Source organism: Corapipo altera, unplaced genomic scaffold (genome assembly GCF_003945725.1).
Source record: "Corapipo altera isolate COAL_440 unplaced genomic scaffold, ASM394572v1 150, whole genome shotgun sequence".
Taxonomy (NCBI): Eukaryota; Metazoa; Chordata; class Aves; order Passeriformes; family Pipridae; genus Corapipo; species Corapipo altera.
Genome location: NW_020884941.1, coordinates 2,340,941 through 2,358,260, shown reverse-complemented (window position 1 = coordinate 2,358,260; position 17,320 = coordinate 2,340,941). Strand labels below are relative to the sequence as shown.

Sequence of the window (17,320 nt, the reverse complement as noted above, 5' to 3'; positions counted from 1 at the left end):
GGTAATAGTCCTACCACTTAGGTGGTGTTTCATTGCTGTAGATCACACTGTGCTTAACCCAGGGGGTATCATTATCTCTGTTTCACATGTGGAGTCATGGAAGCACCTAAAGATGAAATGAATCCATGGCAAGATCAGAAAACTAACTACAGTTTTACAGTGACAGCTTGTATAGAAGAGAAACTTCAGGAGGTTTAAATGGGATTTGCTGGCAGCATAAAGACTGTTTGAAAACACCCAGGGAAAGAGCTCAGGATAAACACAGAGACAAAGAAAAGATAAAGGTGATAATGCCATGCCCAGGGGTCAGAAAGAATCAGCAAGTGTCAGCTAGCAGCTACACTAGAAAGAGTTTGTGTTTTGTTCACACTGATGATATTCACAGTTGTCTCCCTGCTCTTTGAGGAGCTGATGAGTTATCAGCAGAATCTTACACCAGGACCAGGGCACCCTTACAGCTGGACAAAAGACTTGGAAAAGATGCTGGCTGAAGTCAGCTGGTGGCTGTGTGGCTCTAGGAACCATACTGAGGTGGGAGCTGGTCTGTATCTGGGAAGTCTTATGTTCCAATCCCATTCCCGTCCCCCTCCTGCTGAAGATGCTGCTGCACTGAACCTGAAAGGTCTGGTTATAAATAGCTTCTCCCTGCAGCTCCTCAATGAGCCACTGAGGCGGAATGAGTCATCTCTGCCAGCTCCGTGGCCCCCCCAAAATGCCTGCGTCAGGTTGGGAGCGTGGCTGCCAAACAGTGGCACACACTGTTCCCTCTCAAAGGGCAGTGGCCTTGGGGGACAGGGACACTAAACAATCCAGCTCTGCCCATTACTCATAAGCACCCAGAAGTCACATCACTTTGTGAACAATGCAAAATCTGTCAAGAGGGCTTAGAAATCTTCAACCCTTTGTCCACACCATTATCCTCACCACCCTGGTGTTCAACTGGAGCTTCTAACCCAGTACTTGGTTTGTCATGGAAATGATTGAGTGGGGACTGAACCTCTCATTTTTCTTACAAAGAACTTCTCCTTACCAAGGTGTGGTGACACTGTTCAGCAAATGGGCACAGCAACAGGCAGGTGAGCTGCCATACCCTCACCTCTGGGCCAGGTGTGCTACCAGGCACATCTCTGTATTTCCTATGATGAAATAACATGAGAATTTTAACAAGAAAATCAGATTTGCTTGTTTCATTGTGAGAGAAATTCACCTAGCTGACAGACAGCTGTACCTCTTCTAGTGCTGTTGCAGGAAAGCAATTCCTTGGTTCCTTGGTGTGATTTCCTGAACTTGCATTGGACACCAGGTAAGAAGAGTAAAGAAATTCTAGCAATTATTTGTTCACATTGACTTTATTCAGAGGCAAGTGGAACTCTCTTGAGACATGTCCTTTCTCAAACCTAAGACAATAAAAATGGACATTTAATGAATTTTAGGATAAACACTGCTGTAAGTAAGTAAAGCACAAGTTCTAGCCAAGAAAATCATACCAATTTGCTCTGATTATCAGAGACTGAAGGGGTTGGGTGTGAGTACTTATGGTGGGGGAAATAATTTAAACCAATACTGGGTTAAAAGGAAGGAAAAGAATATCAGGTAGGGAAGAAAATACAAAGTCAAGATCAAAGGAGAACACAAGCAAGGTCTGGAAGCCAGTTATTACTGTTCTTGAACAAAATAAAACACACAGAACAAAGCAGAAAGCAAGATTTGGAGACAGGACATGAGGAAATCTCCTGGTGCTACATTTCCTTCACATGGAAAGTTTAAGATAATGTGATCCAAGTGATTCTGGTATGTTTTCCATAAACTAATTTTAATGTCCTGTGGCTCACTTGAGCATCGTATGAGAAGACAAGCTCTGGACAACAGGACAGGCAATCAAGACTATCATACATTTCAGGTGAAGTCAAACCTCTGCAAGCAGAATCTTGAAAAACAAAACTCACAAATAGCTGTTATTTGAACTGAAGACCAGTAAGGTTGATGATGCTGATCCACACAAACAGAATACACAGAGCAATATATTTCAGTTCCCTCCGTTTGCCAGCTGGTGCTGACAAGGCAAATATAAGGCAAATATTCCCCAGCTCTGTGGCCACTGTAGTGCTGCCAGTGGTGCCCAGCACTGCCCCGTGTGACGGCAGAGGGTGTGTTTGCTCTCAGGTCATGATGCAAACGATGACAAAGCTTGGCAGGCTTACTGCTACCAGCTGAGGTGATACACTGTTGTCTCGAGGGAGGCAGAGGATGATGCAGCTTTACATGAGCTGCTTCTTCATTTTCCCTCCAGTTTTTAATTCATCATCAAACCAGTAAGGTACACTGTGTTAAAAGTTAATGACTTTGTTCTGATAGAGTTTTAAAACAGACTTACTTCAGAATTTTGTAAGTTCATCACGTGCAACCTCATCTTTTCTATATTCATGTCTGGGAATATTTTATCTTTGGTGACTTTTTTTTCTAAACAGAAGGGACCTACTCCATAGAAGAACGTAAACCTTGAAAAGACCTCTGTCATGCTTTCTACCACCTTCTCAGCACTTAGGAAGTTATTTATTGGCACCCATAGAAGGACAGTTCTCCTTTCTGCTACCACCTGTAACCTGTCTTCCCCTTCCTCATTATTACCCCTTCTGTGTCTCCTAACAAGGATACAAAGAATAATCTCAGTTTTCTCTTACAATGTTCCGGTATCAGTGAGTAACAACATGAATCTCACCTCCCCACTGTTCACTGTGCAGAAGGAACAGGCTCCTCACCGTCTTTTCTCTCACCCATTAGAAGAGATCCAGCTGCATTGCTATTGATCCCTACACTCCTTAGCCTCCCTGTGGAATCCAACCTTTACAAAGGCTGCACAACTGCAGGTTAATTGTGTCTCAAGGGTGTATCTGGGCTGTGCCCGAGTGCTGCCCCCAGCTCTGTGTTGTGCGATGGCTGAGAAAGAAAATCACAGAGGTCAAAGCCCTGGTGACACTGTCAAAGCCCTGCCTTCCCTTCATGATGGGAGAAGGATAGAACAGGCAAACTCCTGAAGTTTCATGACTTTCTTGGCATTCTAGAATTCTTTTATTCTCACTAATAAATGTTATTTATCAATTCAGAAACTTAACACTTTGAGGTCAGTGCAGGTTATTTTATCCATTGCTGTAGTCCTGTTACCTGCCCCTTGGATGCAGAGATAGCAGCCAGTACAAGACACAGGACATAGAGAAATGTCTCAATACACAGGAAAGCAAATTCCTTGCTCGTTTGCAAAGTACAATTGCAATTACTTCAAGAGATATGTCCAGCATACCCAGAGGGAGTCCTAATAATGCAAAGGAATGCCAACGGCAAAGCCTACAATGACAGTTCCAAAACTAACAGAGTGGTGGTTGTCATACTAAAGAACAATACATTTTTTTTTATGAGCAACAAAATAGTTTAAAAAAAGAAAATGAGGTATACATGAGGCAAGAGCCTTAGTGAGGGCTGAGGTCCTAATGGGAGCAAGGGAAATGCTGATGAAATACAATTTCTTGCTTTAAATATTTGTAAAGGCCAACAAAGACCCCAAAATAGCCTTTCAGAAATGAAAAAAAAATCCTGATAAAACAATTCCACCAACAGGTGTCCAAATTGTCCCAAGACTGTAAGCAATCCTCTGGTGCCACACACAGCAAACTTGGAAATTAAAGATACTAAAACCAGTGGGAATGCAATAGCTACTGCTAAGAAAGGATGAGAATTTCCACAGAGCAGCTGAAGCAATATAGCTGCTACTATCTGGAAAGGGCTGCCATTTACAACCATCAAACAAGAAATGAGAGGGAAAGCATCCCCAAAAGTAGTTCCTTCTGTTGAAATGGTGTTTGCAGGATCCTGTCTACATCCTTTCTCACCTGAGACCAGATATCTCTCCAACATCCAGGTTTGTTTCATCCTCATCGATGTCCTTCTTTGGCTGCTCTGAACATGGGGAATTCCAGCTCCCAAAGACAAAAGTGAAGGAGCAATTAGCCCAAATACATTGGTGGGTTCTGTCTTTTAGACTAGGATTATTCAAAGTATTATATACATTCCTTAGAAAAGCAGGCCTTTTTAAGGCCCAGGAGGCTTTCTGCCAAACTCCTCAGAAATTTATACAGACCTTCCTTAAATATCCCAAGGGAGGATGTTTTATGTTATCTCTCAGCTTGTGCAGCTTCCAACAAGGAGCAGGGCATACAAAGTGAACAGAGATAATCAGGTGTTTTTCATAAGCCACATCCCCTTGCAATACACAAAAATTCAGCTGGTCAAGTTCCAAACTGACCCCTGCACTTGAAAACTGACCAAGGAAGTATTTAAACTGAAAACTTCAAGGAACAGAGGAAGCAGTTAAAAAAAAAAAAAAATTAGCTCAAATCAGGTTCAGGTAAGAATAATGCAGGACTCCTAATTCAACCCTAATTTCGCTCCTCCATTCTTTAACCATCATATTTTTAATCCTTTCTGATCCACTGGATCGACTTTGTTTTTCCCTCTGCCTATTCTTCTGCATTAAGCACAGATGCAGTAATTATGCAGTGAGATTTTTCTTGAAAAATTGGATGATTAAACTGTGTGTATGAAGAGAAGAAAAATGATCCCAACGGAACTAAAAAAGTTAAACACAGGTAAAAGCTGCCGTTGCCCAATGGCACATCCAGTCCCTTGGCCATGCTGTTGGCCAAGGTTGGGGTGCTCTGTCATCCATCTCAGCTCCAGCAGGATTTCAGATAGTGACAGGGACACAAGCATTTATATCTGCTGTCATTGTTGCTTGGCAGTAAAAATATATTCCTTTTAGGCTGTCCAGACATTTCAGTTTCTCTTAGGACCCAGTTTGAAAAAAACAAAAAATGATAGAAACTGATTATTCCACTGTGGATAGGAATATGGAGGAGGTCACCATATGCGTAGGATAAATATCCTCCTGTTGCAAATTTGTATCAGTCAGTCACCATCATCTGCTCTGTGGGATAAAAATGTCTCAGATATTCTGCACTCAAACATCAGAATTGCCCATCTCATTTACGGTGCTTACTGTTGTTCAGCAGGATCAGCCATGAAGATTAAGGTGATTTTTTTGCTCAGCCAATTGCACTTTCCTTTCTTTTCTTTTCTTTTTTTTTTTTTTTTTATTGAACCTTCACCTGTCCCTTTCCCCAACGTCTCTGAAGAGACAAGGACAAAGTCAGGAGATTTGCAAAGGAACTGATTGTGCTCATATAGGAAATTAGATCATTCTGCAGAACTTTCAGCAGATCCTCTCCAATACTGCTCTTATACCTGTCTTTCATTGATTTTGTTATACAGTATCAAAAGGACACTGTAGACTCACATCTGAATGTAGTGCCAGTACACTGAACAAAAAGTCACTCTGTCCCAAGGGAGAGGAGAAGGAATGGGCAAAGAGGAGCAAAGAGAGAAAGGGAGAGCAGCACAGGGAAGAAAAGAAAGGCCAAGCAATAGCTGGAAAGAACAAATCCTTTCTTTTTGCCCTGTGCACCTTCTCTTGTTTCTTTCCCACACTCGAGTCCCCCCCGTCCCCTCTCCTGGCTCCTGGGATAATGTGGTCTGCAGTCTGATGGCATTAAACTGAAACCCAGTCCAAACCTGACTTTTCAGTTTCTAGAGCTCTGGAAGGGCACAGGCAGGAGGTAAGAGCATCCCTGAGGAAGCAAGGCTCCTCCGGCAGAGCTGCTGCAGCAGCAAAGCTATTAATAAATGTTTGCAATCTTTTAATCGCTCTTCTAAATTGCCATCGTGTTCCTGCAAACCCCATAGTGTGTCAGTGCAGCTGCCTCCTCCCGCCTGCCTCCCCGTGTTCGTGCATGTGAGTGAGGGGGAACATCAGGAACACGCTCAGATCCGAGGGCTGCTGCAGCCTTAGAGGGAAATGATTTTGACAAGTGACTTTTTAAATCTTCCTTATTCCAGAGGAAGCGGCCCTATTACTTGCATTTATAAACCATATTTTCACCTGGTTCGCCTTCTCCAGCAAATCCCGCCCGCTCGATCAAGACACTAAACTTTTTTTCATTAAAATATCACATCTGATCTGTCATGGCTTGGGACCTGCCACCCGAGAGGCCACGTCTCTTGTGATGTGATAGCACTGCAGGCACAGTCACCTAGCAGTCACTCTGGCTTAGACAAAGACATTCCCAGCCACAGAACGTTTCTGTCCACTTTATGAGACCCACTATGGAGCTGACAGTCACCAGGGGTGCAACACAAACATATATTGCTTTTCAGGCGTTTCTAAAGGGTCAAGTAGTCAGGATATAAGTGGACTGGAAAGCTGTGATCCTATTTAAGGCAAGAGATAACATTTCAGGATGAAAAGGATTAATACTTTCAAATAAATTGTCTATTTGCCTCTTTATGTTTCTAAAGTGTACCCATTATTGTCCAAACTAGGATATTACAGACAAAGCCACCTTCTAACGTCATGGTGGAGATCAGCTTAATCCTTTCTCTGTTCCCTCCCCCAGCTCAAACTCTCATCTTCATCCTAATTATAATAGCATTTGAAATTATCATGGTTTAAAAAAAGATGCCAGCTTATATAATATTCTTATTGCTTATTAATGATTTCAGAAGGGAGAGCAAGTTGCCTTGCATTCTGGGAATTATGCAAACCAAGGCTGAGCCATACCTTGTTGGACTCCACCAGTTTCTTATTTGGAAGCCTGATGCGTGAGGATTACCGTGTAATAACAGATGTTAAGGCTTTTAGTGAATGACAGGCCTGCTGCACACACTAGAACAAGAAGACATGACAGGCATCACATTTCACAGTGATTAGCCTTGGGCACTTTTCAGAGGCAGAAGACTCGAGGCGAAGTGACTTTAACGGCCCAGCGAGTGTGATAATCCCCCAGACGGCACAGCCTGAAGAGTTTGATTGCTGTTCAGGATGGGAGCTTATGAATAATGATACAGAAAACAGCAGACTGGATATCAGGGACACGGTTACACGGCACTGACAGCCACAAAGACAGTCTGCTGGGATAGGAAGTTATTAAGTCCATTACTTAATCTAAAGTTGCTTATACCCTGTCCTCAAAACATCACCTCCTCCATAAAGCTATAACGTGTGAGAGGCACTAAAGAACTGAACTGGAGATTTAGTACATGTCCTTCAGCTTCCTGTGCTTGTCACTGTGGTGAACATGGGGTAGAGTAGGAGGGAACGTGAATGGGAGCAGGAGCTCTGTATCCATGTTATAAACTGCTGCAGTTTTATTAAAAAATGAGCTTCAGTATGAGATGATATCATCCGTCTCTGATACTAAGAGACTATTAAAAGACAAATGAAGTTGCTTGCCCCCACACTTACAGAGAAATACCTGCACCCTGCAAGTCCCAAAAATAAAAGAGCTTAGTATGTATAATTTAAGTAAATTAATTAAATAAAATTATTTTTAAATTATTTTGTTAATGTCTGTGATCTGAGTCACAGATGCTGATTTTACAATACTGGGTAACATTATAATAATAGAGAAATAACAGAGAGTACATATGCTTTTTCAAGCAATAAATTTATCTATGTAGCAATATACATTAACATATTGAGAGCTGAAGTTGAATGTATGTTTTAGAGGAATCTAATAAACACTCAAAATCATCACTTCTTGCTTTTTAAAAATCCCACATCTTACAAAAAAATAACTTCACCATTATTGATTGAATAGCTGTCCCTGTTTGTGCCACAAACAAAGCTGAGGGGGTTGTGGTTTGGCCAAGCGGTTGGGGTGGGGACAGGGAAGGAGAAGAGGTGGAACAAGTTAAAGGAACCAATCCATCTCCTGGAGACAAACTATCACACATAGAAAATTTCCCATGCCAGCATATTTAGAGATAAATGGGGATGCCATGCAGACAGTGCTGCACATTAAGGTGTTATGCTGGGAGTGTGGTGTCCCCTGCCAGCCCTGTCATTCCACCAGTGATGCCCCACCCTGGCATTTACCCTGGGAATGGTGTCCCTCAGGCTCCTACAGGATGAAAATCTTGCTACCTCTACACATCCTACACATAGGAAAAAACCTGCACATTTAACTGGCTCCAGCTTAGTTTCATGACCTGCAAGCAGGTTCTGGTTTTAAGCTATGCACAGTCCACACCACCAATTCCTGATGTGTCTCACATTCTGTCCTTACACCATGTCCCTTGCTGGCTAGAAAAGTGGTACTTGGCTTGGCACAGACACATGGGCAGCCCGGGGTGCTGACATACAACAAGCATATGCTGAAATGTGGGGAAAAGTGAGCTCCCTCAGGAAAGATGGAAAATGAAACCAGATGCCACCAATACTGAGAGAGAGAAGAAACCAGATCTGATCCTTTAGATGACTAGATGGGAGCTGCTCATGTTCAGAGACAGTAGGACCAAATTCAGCTCTAATTAAGTCACTAATGTTACAGCAGGATAAACATGATCTTCACAGGTATGAAACAGGAACAGAGAAGGTCACACAGCAACAACTCCTTGAGTTCCAGAATGAGCGCTATGGAATTTTACTGAGGGGGCCCGAGGGATGTGCCCTGTGTGAACTGCCCCCAGATCATCTCACTATGGCAGATGCCATCAGGCACTGTAAAAAGGTTCTTCTGTGCATCACCAGGAGCTTTAGCTTGGGACCAACCAGCAGCAGGCAAAAGGCATCTCAAGTGCAGCTCAAACCCCTGTGCCCTCAGGGCGACTGTGACAACAGCCTCACAAATCCACAAAGATATTTTTTGGTTTCCTTCTGTCTTCATGGTGCATATAGTTTTAAAAAAAATGATAAATATTTACTCTCTTTGACTCAGGTGCAAGTATATCTTTCGAAAAACAAAATTGAACAAAATAAAAGTAAAAAGCCCCAGCAAGCTTCCCAAAATAGGTCAGATGCTTCCAGTGGCTTTTTGTCTTCTCTCATCTGTAACAACCATCGCCTCTGGAAATCTGTTTGCATTTACTGGTCTTTGTGAGCAGCCTCAGTCAGCACAAGAGAAACAGAGGCGCTCTTGATTCTCCCCCTTCAAATCTGCTTGCACACAGTGCACCCTACTCTGCTTTCACGGGCCTTTCCCTTGCTGTGCTGGGCTGTGGGACGCTGCAGCTAACATTGGATCTAGGCAAGAACAGACGGGTGGGGAGGTCTCTGTCAGAGCGGGTCAGGCAGAGTTGAGCCCCGTGTGCCCCAGCGAGGCAGTGACTGACACGCTGCCTGCACCAAGCTGACACCAGTACAAGCCGAGACCCTGCAGCTGCCAGGGGGAGCCCCGGCCGTGCCCCCCCGAGCAGCTCCAGCACAGCCCCCCTTCTCCCCTGCACACTGCCCAGCCGGGGCCAGGCAGAGGCACGGATTATATAAGGCTGCTCCAGGATGCCTGTCCACTCGGCTCAGCACTGAGTGATGGATGCACTGGAAAATGTTTTTCATTGCCTCCCTCATTAGGGAGACAAGTGCTCTGCAGAAGGCTCTGGTTCTGTGCTGCTCCAGGCTGCTGGAGTTAAACCTAAAGCCGCGTAGAGAAAGGATTATTCAGTGTGCGGCAACATAAGCAGACACATCTTACTGTAAAATAGGGCCTTGGCTTAATCTGCTCATGGGAATTCGGGGGAAAGGAAAAGCAGAGAGCAAAGATCTGCAAGACAAGCAACACCAGACACATCATTTCTGTTTCAGAGTGACCTCCACACCAAGTCATATGTGGAGAAGGTCACTCAGGTAGGATATGTTTATGCTGCAAGAGTTTATATTATCTCAGTTATTACATTATTTAAGTGCATAATAACTCAATAATTTATTTGTAGCACTCCTTGAAGCAGATAATGTTATTATCCTCATTTTGCCAATGTTACCCTCAGGCCTGGAGAGATTAAGGGTCAGACTTTTATGCATGGCAAGGTGCCCAACTCATACTGATATCAAAGGAAGCTATGAATCTACATATTTTGACAACAGAAATCAGTGGGGCAGTCAGGAATTCCAGGTCTCAGGCAAATCTATCCACTAATCTTATATAATTGAAAGTGCTCTGCTCTTGTAAAAATTCTAATTTATTTTTCTTTTTCACCTAAATTCAAATATCTCAACACAGTCTCCATTGCTGTCTGTGCTAACCCACAGGAGATGTACTGGTTACTTCTTTTTTTAGTAAGCTTCTTCCCCAGATAGGCAAACTCAAGGGTTTGCTTTGTTGTTGTTGTTGTTATTGTTGTTTGTTGGTTCCTAATACTTTCCCTTTGCTTTTACTGTGGTTATTCCACAGGTTTCTGGAAATTTACTGAGGAAAAGTCTCACAGCATCCTCAGTGACAACAAGCCTCACAAACTGTACCTCCTGTTTGAGTGCCATTCAGCACAGAACAAAACACCCAGTCCTGCCTCTGTAGCTGCTCTGAGATCTGTTATCTCTGAAAATACTGGGTTCAGGTGTGGGCTGGAAAGTGAGTAAGACTTGCTGAGGCCGCTCTTAAGTTTATGGCAGCCTTTGCCATAACATTAGGGAATGTTGTAAGACTCCCTATAGGTAGCAAGAAGTTAAAATCTCCCTAATGCTACTGGATTCTTTGTAAAGAAGCAATTTTTCAATTATACATAATTAATAGTAATTACTCTTTATCTTCAGAGACCAGAACAAAGAATAATTAATCCATCTTAACATCCCTGTTAAGGAGCTATTAAATATGGGGGTTTTATACAGCAGACTACTTAGTAACTTATGTGGCCCGCAGATCAGTCTGTGTTCCCTAATGCAGAAGGGAAAGGGAAAAGAATCCTGAACTATCTGAACTAATATTCTAGTTCTTGCCTCAATTTAATTAACTAGTTTGGAAACAGCTGTTTCCTTCTTGCAGCAGCTTGCTGCAAATGAAGTGTGCTGCCTACAGATCTCTCATTTAGAGAAGCAGTTTTACTACGTTTTGTAAATAATAACATTCAAGTGGACAGTTTACTAATTTTAAGATACATCTGTGAGTAAAGTATTTGCAATTATTCCTGTTGTAGAGCTGGTGAAAACGAAGCTCACAATTTTAGGGCCAGCTTCTCACTTGGCACATCACCTTTTTTGCACTGCTCTTCTCTCACGCTGGTTTTCGCTGCACAGGAGACTCCTGATCCTGTGTTCATGCCAGACAGCACGTGCCAAACTCACAGGCACTCGTGCCCTTTATCAGATCTTAAAATTTGGCTTCAATCTTCCAAAGCGGCTTCCAATTTCCGATATCTTAATGGAAGCTCACCTTACAACTCGTGGGATGTCTCTCAGAGCACACAGTCCCTATTAATCTGAACTGCAATGTCCTGTTCTTGACTATTAAAAAAAAAAAAGAAAGAAATGTGAATTTACTATTTTTATCCTAAACAAGTAGTCCAACACCACACTGCAAGCACTGAAAGAGGCAGGAGCAGAATTTGCTTCAAACACACAGCTTTGCAAGACAATTACTCCACGTGGCAGGATGACAGCAAAGATGAGGGCAGTGCTGCAGGCAGCACGTGTGGCAGCTCATGTGGCAGCTCTGACAGACCAGCAGCCTCTGACCCATGACAGCTTGGGTGTCCAGAAAGCTCTGACTGGTGATTACATGTTAAGGTGATAAAAAAGGATAGGTTTTATTCCTACGTGTATTGATCCAAGGGAACCTGAGCTCAAAAGGGAGGAGTAGAGAGATATGGGAAATGGGGGAGTAAAAAGGGACCAAAGGGAGAAGGAGAATGTCCCAAATGTTAAATGAAACCATCTGCATGAAAGGCTCCAGGCCAGCAGGCTCACAGAATGCACTCTTCTGTCTCAGTGACCTTGTGAAGATAAACTGAACAAAAAGCTTCGGGCAACATCAGACAGGATTTAAGAAGCAGTTTTAATTTTAGCCAGATTGTTTTGTATTTTCGGCTGTGGGGTTGTCTGGGGATGCAATGTGCATCCAGTGGAACAAAATGTAGTTGTCACCCTCAACTCTAATACTGCACCTGATGGCAAATTCAGTTCTGTGTTTCCAGGGGGAAGCAAAAATCATGGTGTTGGCCACACAGTGGTATCACAAGGATGGAGCATCAATGCATCCTAATTTTACTTCAGAATGTAATTACTTGGCTACTTTATGCACGAGCAACATGCACGACCTATACTCCAGCACAGTATGTGCTAATACATGGGTTTTCTCTCCTCACATAATGTCCTTGCTCTGCATCTCCAGACTGACAGTTATTTTCTATGAAGAAACTGTTTAATCCACCTGTACCTCAGTTTCCTCATCTACAAAATGGAAACATCCTGTCCAAAAAGAGTGTAAGGATTCACTAATATATGTTTTTTACAGTGGACACATTTGCTGATAGTTTTAATTATAGTGAATACATACAAACTCTAAGAGCTGGCAGCACACCATAAGATATATGCATTATGTCTATTACAGATTATTAGCACAATTAATTCCATACAATACAAATGCAATCTAACCCACAATCTGGAGATTATGAATGGTATGTAAATCCAAAATGAAGGTTTAGATCTTCAAGCCTGCAGTAAAATGTCAAAACATGAACTAAAACCAAGAAATCTGAGTCAACCCAGACTGACTGGAAATAGCCCCTCCACAGGCACACTACCACACATAACAAACAGGAGTTGGGAAAATGACACCTCAGTATTCCTCTTGCACCTCCCCAGCATCACCACTTTATTGGACAATCATTGGTGAACACTTATTCCGATGGGGAATCTTATATCCAAAGTTCTCAAACTGCTTTACAAATTGTCTCTAACGTCTATAGACAGTGCACATTAGTTCCCCCTGTCCTCACATGCTCTGTCCTCCATAATCTCTATTTGATAAGATGTCCTGAGTCTCATTGTCTCTCCAAGTCTGCAGGAGAGACATCCATCCTCTCACTTGGCAGGTCTCTTGACCCACACTTCTATTTTAAAAGCATTTTCTGATTTTTCTCTCTCGGATCCTTTCTCGGGCGACAGTTCTTTGCCACCTTGACTGTGTAACTCACCATCCCTTGCAACAGTTTCTTGTATCCCTGACACTGGATCAATACAGCAGAGTTGGCAGAGGATGAGAGTGAGGAGGTGGGAAAAAAAAAATGTGAAGATGTTGTAATCTTTTTAGTCCTGTGCTGTCAGCTCAGCACACCACGATGTCTGATCGGACTCACACACCTTGTACTGACACAGGCAGTGACTGCACAGGGAGCTGTGGTGGCTCAGGTCTGCTCTGTGCATCCCTCAAACCAACAACAGGGAACTAAAGGCAATATCCTACGTGAAATGAGGCAGGACAAGGCTATCTTACAACACTGCTCTCTGCACTGTGTCTCTCCTAATCAGCCTTCTGGACCGAAAACAGAGGCCTGTGCTATGCACAGGGCCCAGCCTGTAGCATGCAGAGTGCACATGTCCTATTGGATTACAGGGCAGAGTGCACTCACATGCTCTGCTTGTCAGAGCCCAGCGTGCCTCTGCAAAAAGAAGGAAATAAGGGAAGGGATGGATAAAAGCAACCTGAGCACCACAGGGCAACCCAAGCCCTGTCAGAAGGCAGGATGGGGGATGCCAACACAAACACCGGGGCAGCAGACAAATATACCTGGTCAGCTGTGCTGGAAGGCTTAGCTGGGACCTCACTCCACTAAGAAAGTACTTGGGAATCTTCATGGACTTCAATACTGTTCAAAAATGTGAGACTAGCTTATCACCTAGGAGCTCATTGTATTGACAAGTGGAACAGATGACAGCTAGATCCCCTTTTGGATACTAAAACACAGAGCAATATGGCAAAGATCAATGCAATGCAGTCCTCTCATGGAGAAAATGCTTCTATCTGCATTAGCTTCAAAACTGACAAACTGCCCCCAGTCCCTTTGATCTTGGCCCAAGAGAAAAGGCCTCTTAGAAAGTCCATACTGGACTTTGTGCTTTCTTCTCCCCAGGCAACTCAACTCATATTCTGCAGTTCTCAGAAAAAAAACACAACATGAAAAGGGGATCACAGGTGAAGGAGAGAGGAGTTAATAGCCACAGGGAGACAGCAGCAGCGCAGGCATCTATTTCAGAGGGCAGAAGTTTATCACACAGGACAGGATTTCCACTGGGTTTATCACTGTTTTCTTTGTGTGGAATGAAGGTCATTAAAGAAGATGTTTCCACTCTGAATTAGCAATGAGTTCCCACTTAATCTATAGTGCCTCAGCGCTCCCGTGTGACCTGACTCCAGGGACCTCGCTGAAGCTCTTCTCCCACCTCCCACCTTTTCCCTTATCCCCCCCATTCCCCTCTCCCCAGTTTCTTATCGTACCAGATCTTTGCAAAGAGCATTCCCCGCTTCCTCAGACCACGTCCCAGATCACAGCTTTGGAAACCACGACAGAAATAAGTAGTAGTAGCTCTGTTCCGCAATTCCCTCAGCTGTTTTCATTACTTAGCACGTATGCCCAAACCCCCCCCCCCACCTGGAGCCCAAGGAGCTACAAACTCTGGAGTTTTCTGAGGCAGCAGAGCCCTTCCAGGACCACTGGGGAGGAACTGGACACTCTTGTTAAAGCCCTCTGGGGGCAAGTGCCGGCCCCACAGCAGCCACCCCACAGCCGGGGGTTGACCGGCACCGGACCGTCCTCCTCCCTCAGACCTCCCGCGGCTCCCGTCACACGGAGACGTCCCGTCTCCCTCATTCACACTTTGGCGCACTAGACAAGGCGGGCTCGGCCAGGGCGGGCCGGTGCAAGGCAGCGAAAGGGGCTAAAGCCGAAGCTCGGACCCTCAGCGAACCCGGCGGGGCCGCGGCCCCTCAGCCGCCCCCTCACGCGGCCCGCGCGCCGCGCGCGCCCCCTGGCGGAGGGCGGGGGCAGCAGGGGGGGAGCCCGGGGGGACCCGGGGAGGGGCCGAGGGGCAAAGGGACCTCGGGACCGGGCTGTGCCGGGAGCTGGGTGGGCAGCGGGGCCCGGGCAGGAATCGTCTCTCTGTGCCGGGAGCTGGGTGGGCAGCGGGGCCCGGGCAGGGATCGTCTCTCTGTGCTGGGCACTGGTGAGGCCGCACGGCGAGTGCTGTGACCGGTTCTGGGCCCCTCAACTCAGGAAGGACATTTAAAGGATGGAGCGCGTTCAGAGAAGAGCAACGGAGCAGGGGAAGGGTCTGGAGTGCATGTCCTATGAGGAGCGGCTGAGGGAGTTGGGAGTGTTCAGCCTGGAGGAGGGGAGGCTCAGAGGAGACCTTACTACTCTCTAAACTCCCTGAAAGGAGGTTGTAGCCAGGTGGGGATCGGGGTTTTCTCCCAGGCAACTAACGACAGGACGAGAGCACACAGCCTCCAGCTGCACCCGGGGAGGTTCAAGCTGGACACTAGGAAGAATTTCTTCACAGAAAGGGTGATCAAACACTGGAACGGGCTGCCAAGGGAAGGTAGTGGACTCGTCGTCCCTGGAGGTGTTTAAGGAAAGACTGGACGTGGCACTGAGCGCCTTGGTCTAGTTGTCATGGTGGTGTTGGGTCACAGGTTGGACCCGATGATCTTAGAGGTCTTTTCCAATTTAACCGACTCCGCGATTCGGCGGTTCCGTGACCGGCGGGCGGCTCGCGGCAGCACTGCGCACGCGCGGCCGGTGGAGGGAGGCGGGACCGCGGCGGGGGGACGCCCTTCCCTTGGTCCCGCCCCCGCGCGGCGGCGATTGGCTACGGCGGACAGAGGCGCCTCGCCCATTGGCCGGACGGGCCGTCCGTCCGGGCCGCGCGCTACCGCCGCCATGGTTCGGTTCAAGAACAGGTGAGGCGGGCGGGGGCGGCCGGGCCAGGTGCGGGGTCGCCCCACGCCGCTCACCTCGCGCTGTCCGCAGGTACGTGCTGTGCGAGGTGCTCTCGGACGACCCGCGCTGCCGCCAGTGCATCGAGGACCGCGCCGTGGGCCTCGCCGTCAGGGACGCCATCGGGCGGGTGCACGGCGACTACGGCCTGGCCTGCTGCTCCATCTCTTTCACAGGTACGGGCGGGACGCGCGGCCCCCGGGCGTGCGGGGCTCCTCGGGCTCACCGATGCGTGTGTGTCCCCGCAGTGAAGTACCTGAACGCCTACACCGGGACGGTGCTGCTGCGGTGCCGCAAGGACTCGTACCGGCTGCTGTGCTCCGCGCTGCCCTTCGTGCGCTACCTGGAGAGCCGCGCCCAGCGCTACCCCTGCGCCCTCAACACCCTGCACGTCGGAGGTCAGGAGCCGCCCCGGGGCTGGGGGACAGGCCGTGGGGCTTGGAGGGAGGACAGAGATCAGTTGTACCTGCCAGGACCCCCTCGTGCAGCTGCGGGTGTCACACACCTCGTGTGTCACATCACGGCTGCCAGCAGATCTAAATAAGAAACAGGCACCAGCAGGTCTTTGTTGAAAGCCTCGTTAATTTTGCTTGAATCTTCGTTACATTTATCACAAAACCAGCAAATACAAGATGACATTGTTTTCTCTTTAAAATATATTTTAAAAGTATAGTATCTTCTATATCCTGGAAATTAAATCCCTTGGGGAGCTAAGAGGCACTGCATGTTAGAAATTATTGTTCCACCACTTAAACTCAGCAGTGCAGAAATGAAGTCTGCAGCCCCTCCTCAGCAGTAACAAAATTGTTTCCTGGGGCATTTGATACAATGCTCTTTGGAAAATACACCAGCAGCTCTGAAACACTTGGTTGTGCAGATTGTTACGTGTTTTTCTTGTGACTTCTACAGGTACCATAAGAACATGTCAGAAATTTCTGATTCAGTATAACAGAAGACAGCTGCTGATGTTGTTGCAAAACTGTACAAATGAAGGTGAGTTCCTCCCGCCACTTTACTAAAACGCAGCCTCAATTCCTGGGGATTTTGTAGGATATGCTGGGCTACTTCTGAATTCTTGGCCTGAGAAATGTTTCTTTCTTTAGAAGTGGAAGATATTCCAGTGTATGTGAAGAGACCAAGTAATGACCCTCTGTTGCTTTCTTTACTGCAGAGGAAAGACAGTGTATACAGAAGTCGTTGTTGAGCTGTTCCCTTACAGAAGAGCAGTCTCAGAGTGGAGATGAGGAGGATGATGATGGCACAGAGACAGACTGAACATCACTTGTTACTGTTTACCTCCATCCTGAACTTGTGTAATCAAGATGTGACCAGTTATCTTCAGTGTTAAGCAAAGCAGGGCACAGGAAGAGCACCTGTTCATATTTATACTTCATTCCCTGTTCCAAGTGTTCTTAAATAATTTTTTTAAAAATAAAATCCAGTTTCCCTTAAGTAGGTTACTTGCCTGTTTCACTCCAAGAGTCCAGACCACCAGGGCTCCTAAGGAGTG

The 17,320-nt window shown here is 45.9% G+C and overlaps 1 protein-coding gene and 1 long non-coding RNA gene across 2 annotated transcripts; both read left to right on the top strand.

The window, feature by feature from the left end:
- The first annotated feature begins 816 nt into the window (after window positions 1–816).
- LOC113955753 lies at window positions 817–11,164 on the top strand. Its single transcript, XR_003530649.1, has 3 exons — window positions 817–1,076; window positions 1,238–1,303; window positions 10,275–11,164. It is a non-coding gene; the product is annotated as an uncharacterized LOC113955753 (long non-coding RNA).
- Window positions 11,165–15,664: 4,500 nt separating this feature from the next.
- On the top strand, window positions 15,665–17,262 carry POP5 (POP5 homolog, ribonuclease P/MRP subunit). Its single transcript, XM_027661634.1, has 5 exons — window positions 15,665–15,773; window positions 15,844–15,986; window positions 16,059–16,208; window positions 16,720–16,803; window positions 16,982–17,262. Exons 1-5 carry the CDS (start codon window positions 15,754–15,756, stop codon window positions 17,083–17,085), a joined length of 501 nt encoding a protein of 166 aa, XP_027517435.1. The 5' UTR covers window positions 15,665–15,753; the 3' UTR covers window positions 17,086–17,262.
- Window positions 17,263–17,320: the final 58 nt, after the last annotated feature.

Bases quoted from the DNA above. Each gene is read 5' to 3' on its own strand.
- POP5 (XM_027661634.1), top strand. From the start codon at position 15,754: ATGGTTCGGTTCAAGAACAG. The intron at 15,774-15,843 runs GTGAGGCGGGCG...CGCTGTCCGCAG, and splicing joins ATGGTTCGGTTCAAGAACAG to GTACGTGCTGTGCGAGGTGC. The intron at 16,209-16,719 runs GTCAGGAGCCGC...TGACTTCTACAG, and splicing joins CAACACCCTGCACGTCGGAG to GTACCATAAGAACATGTCAG.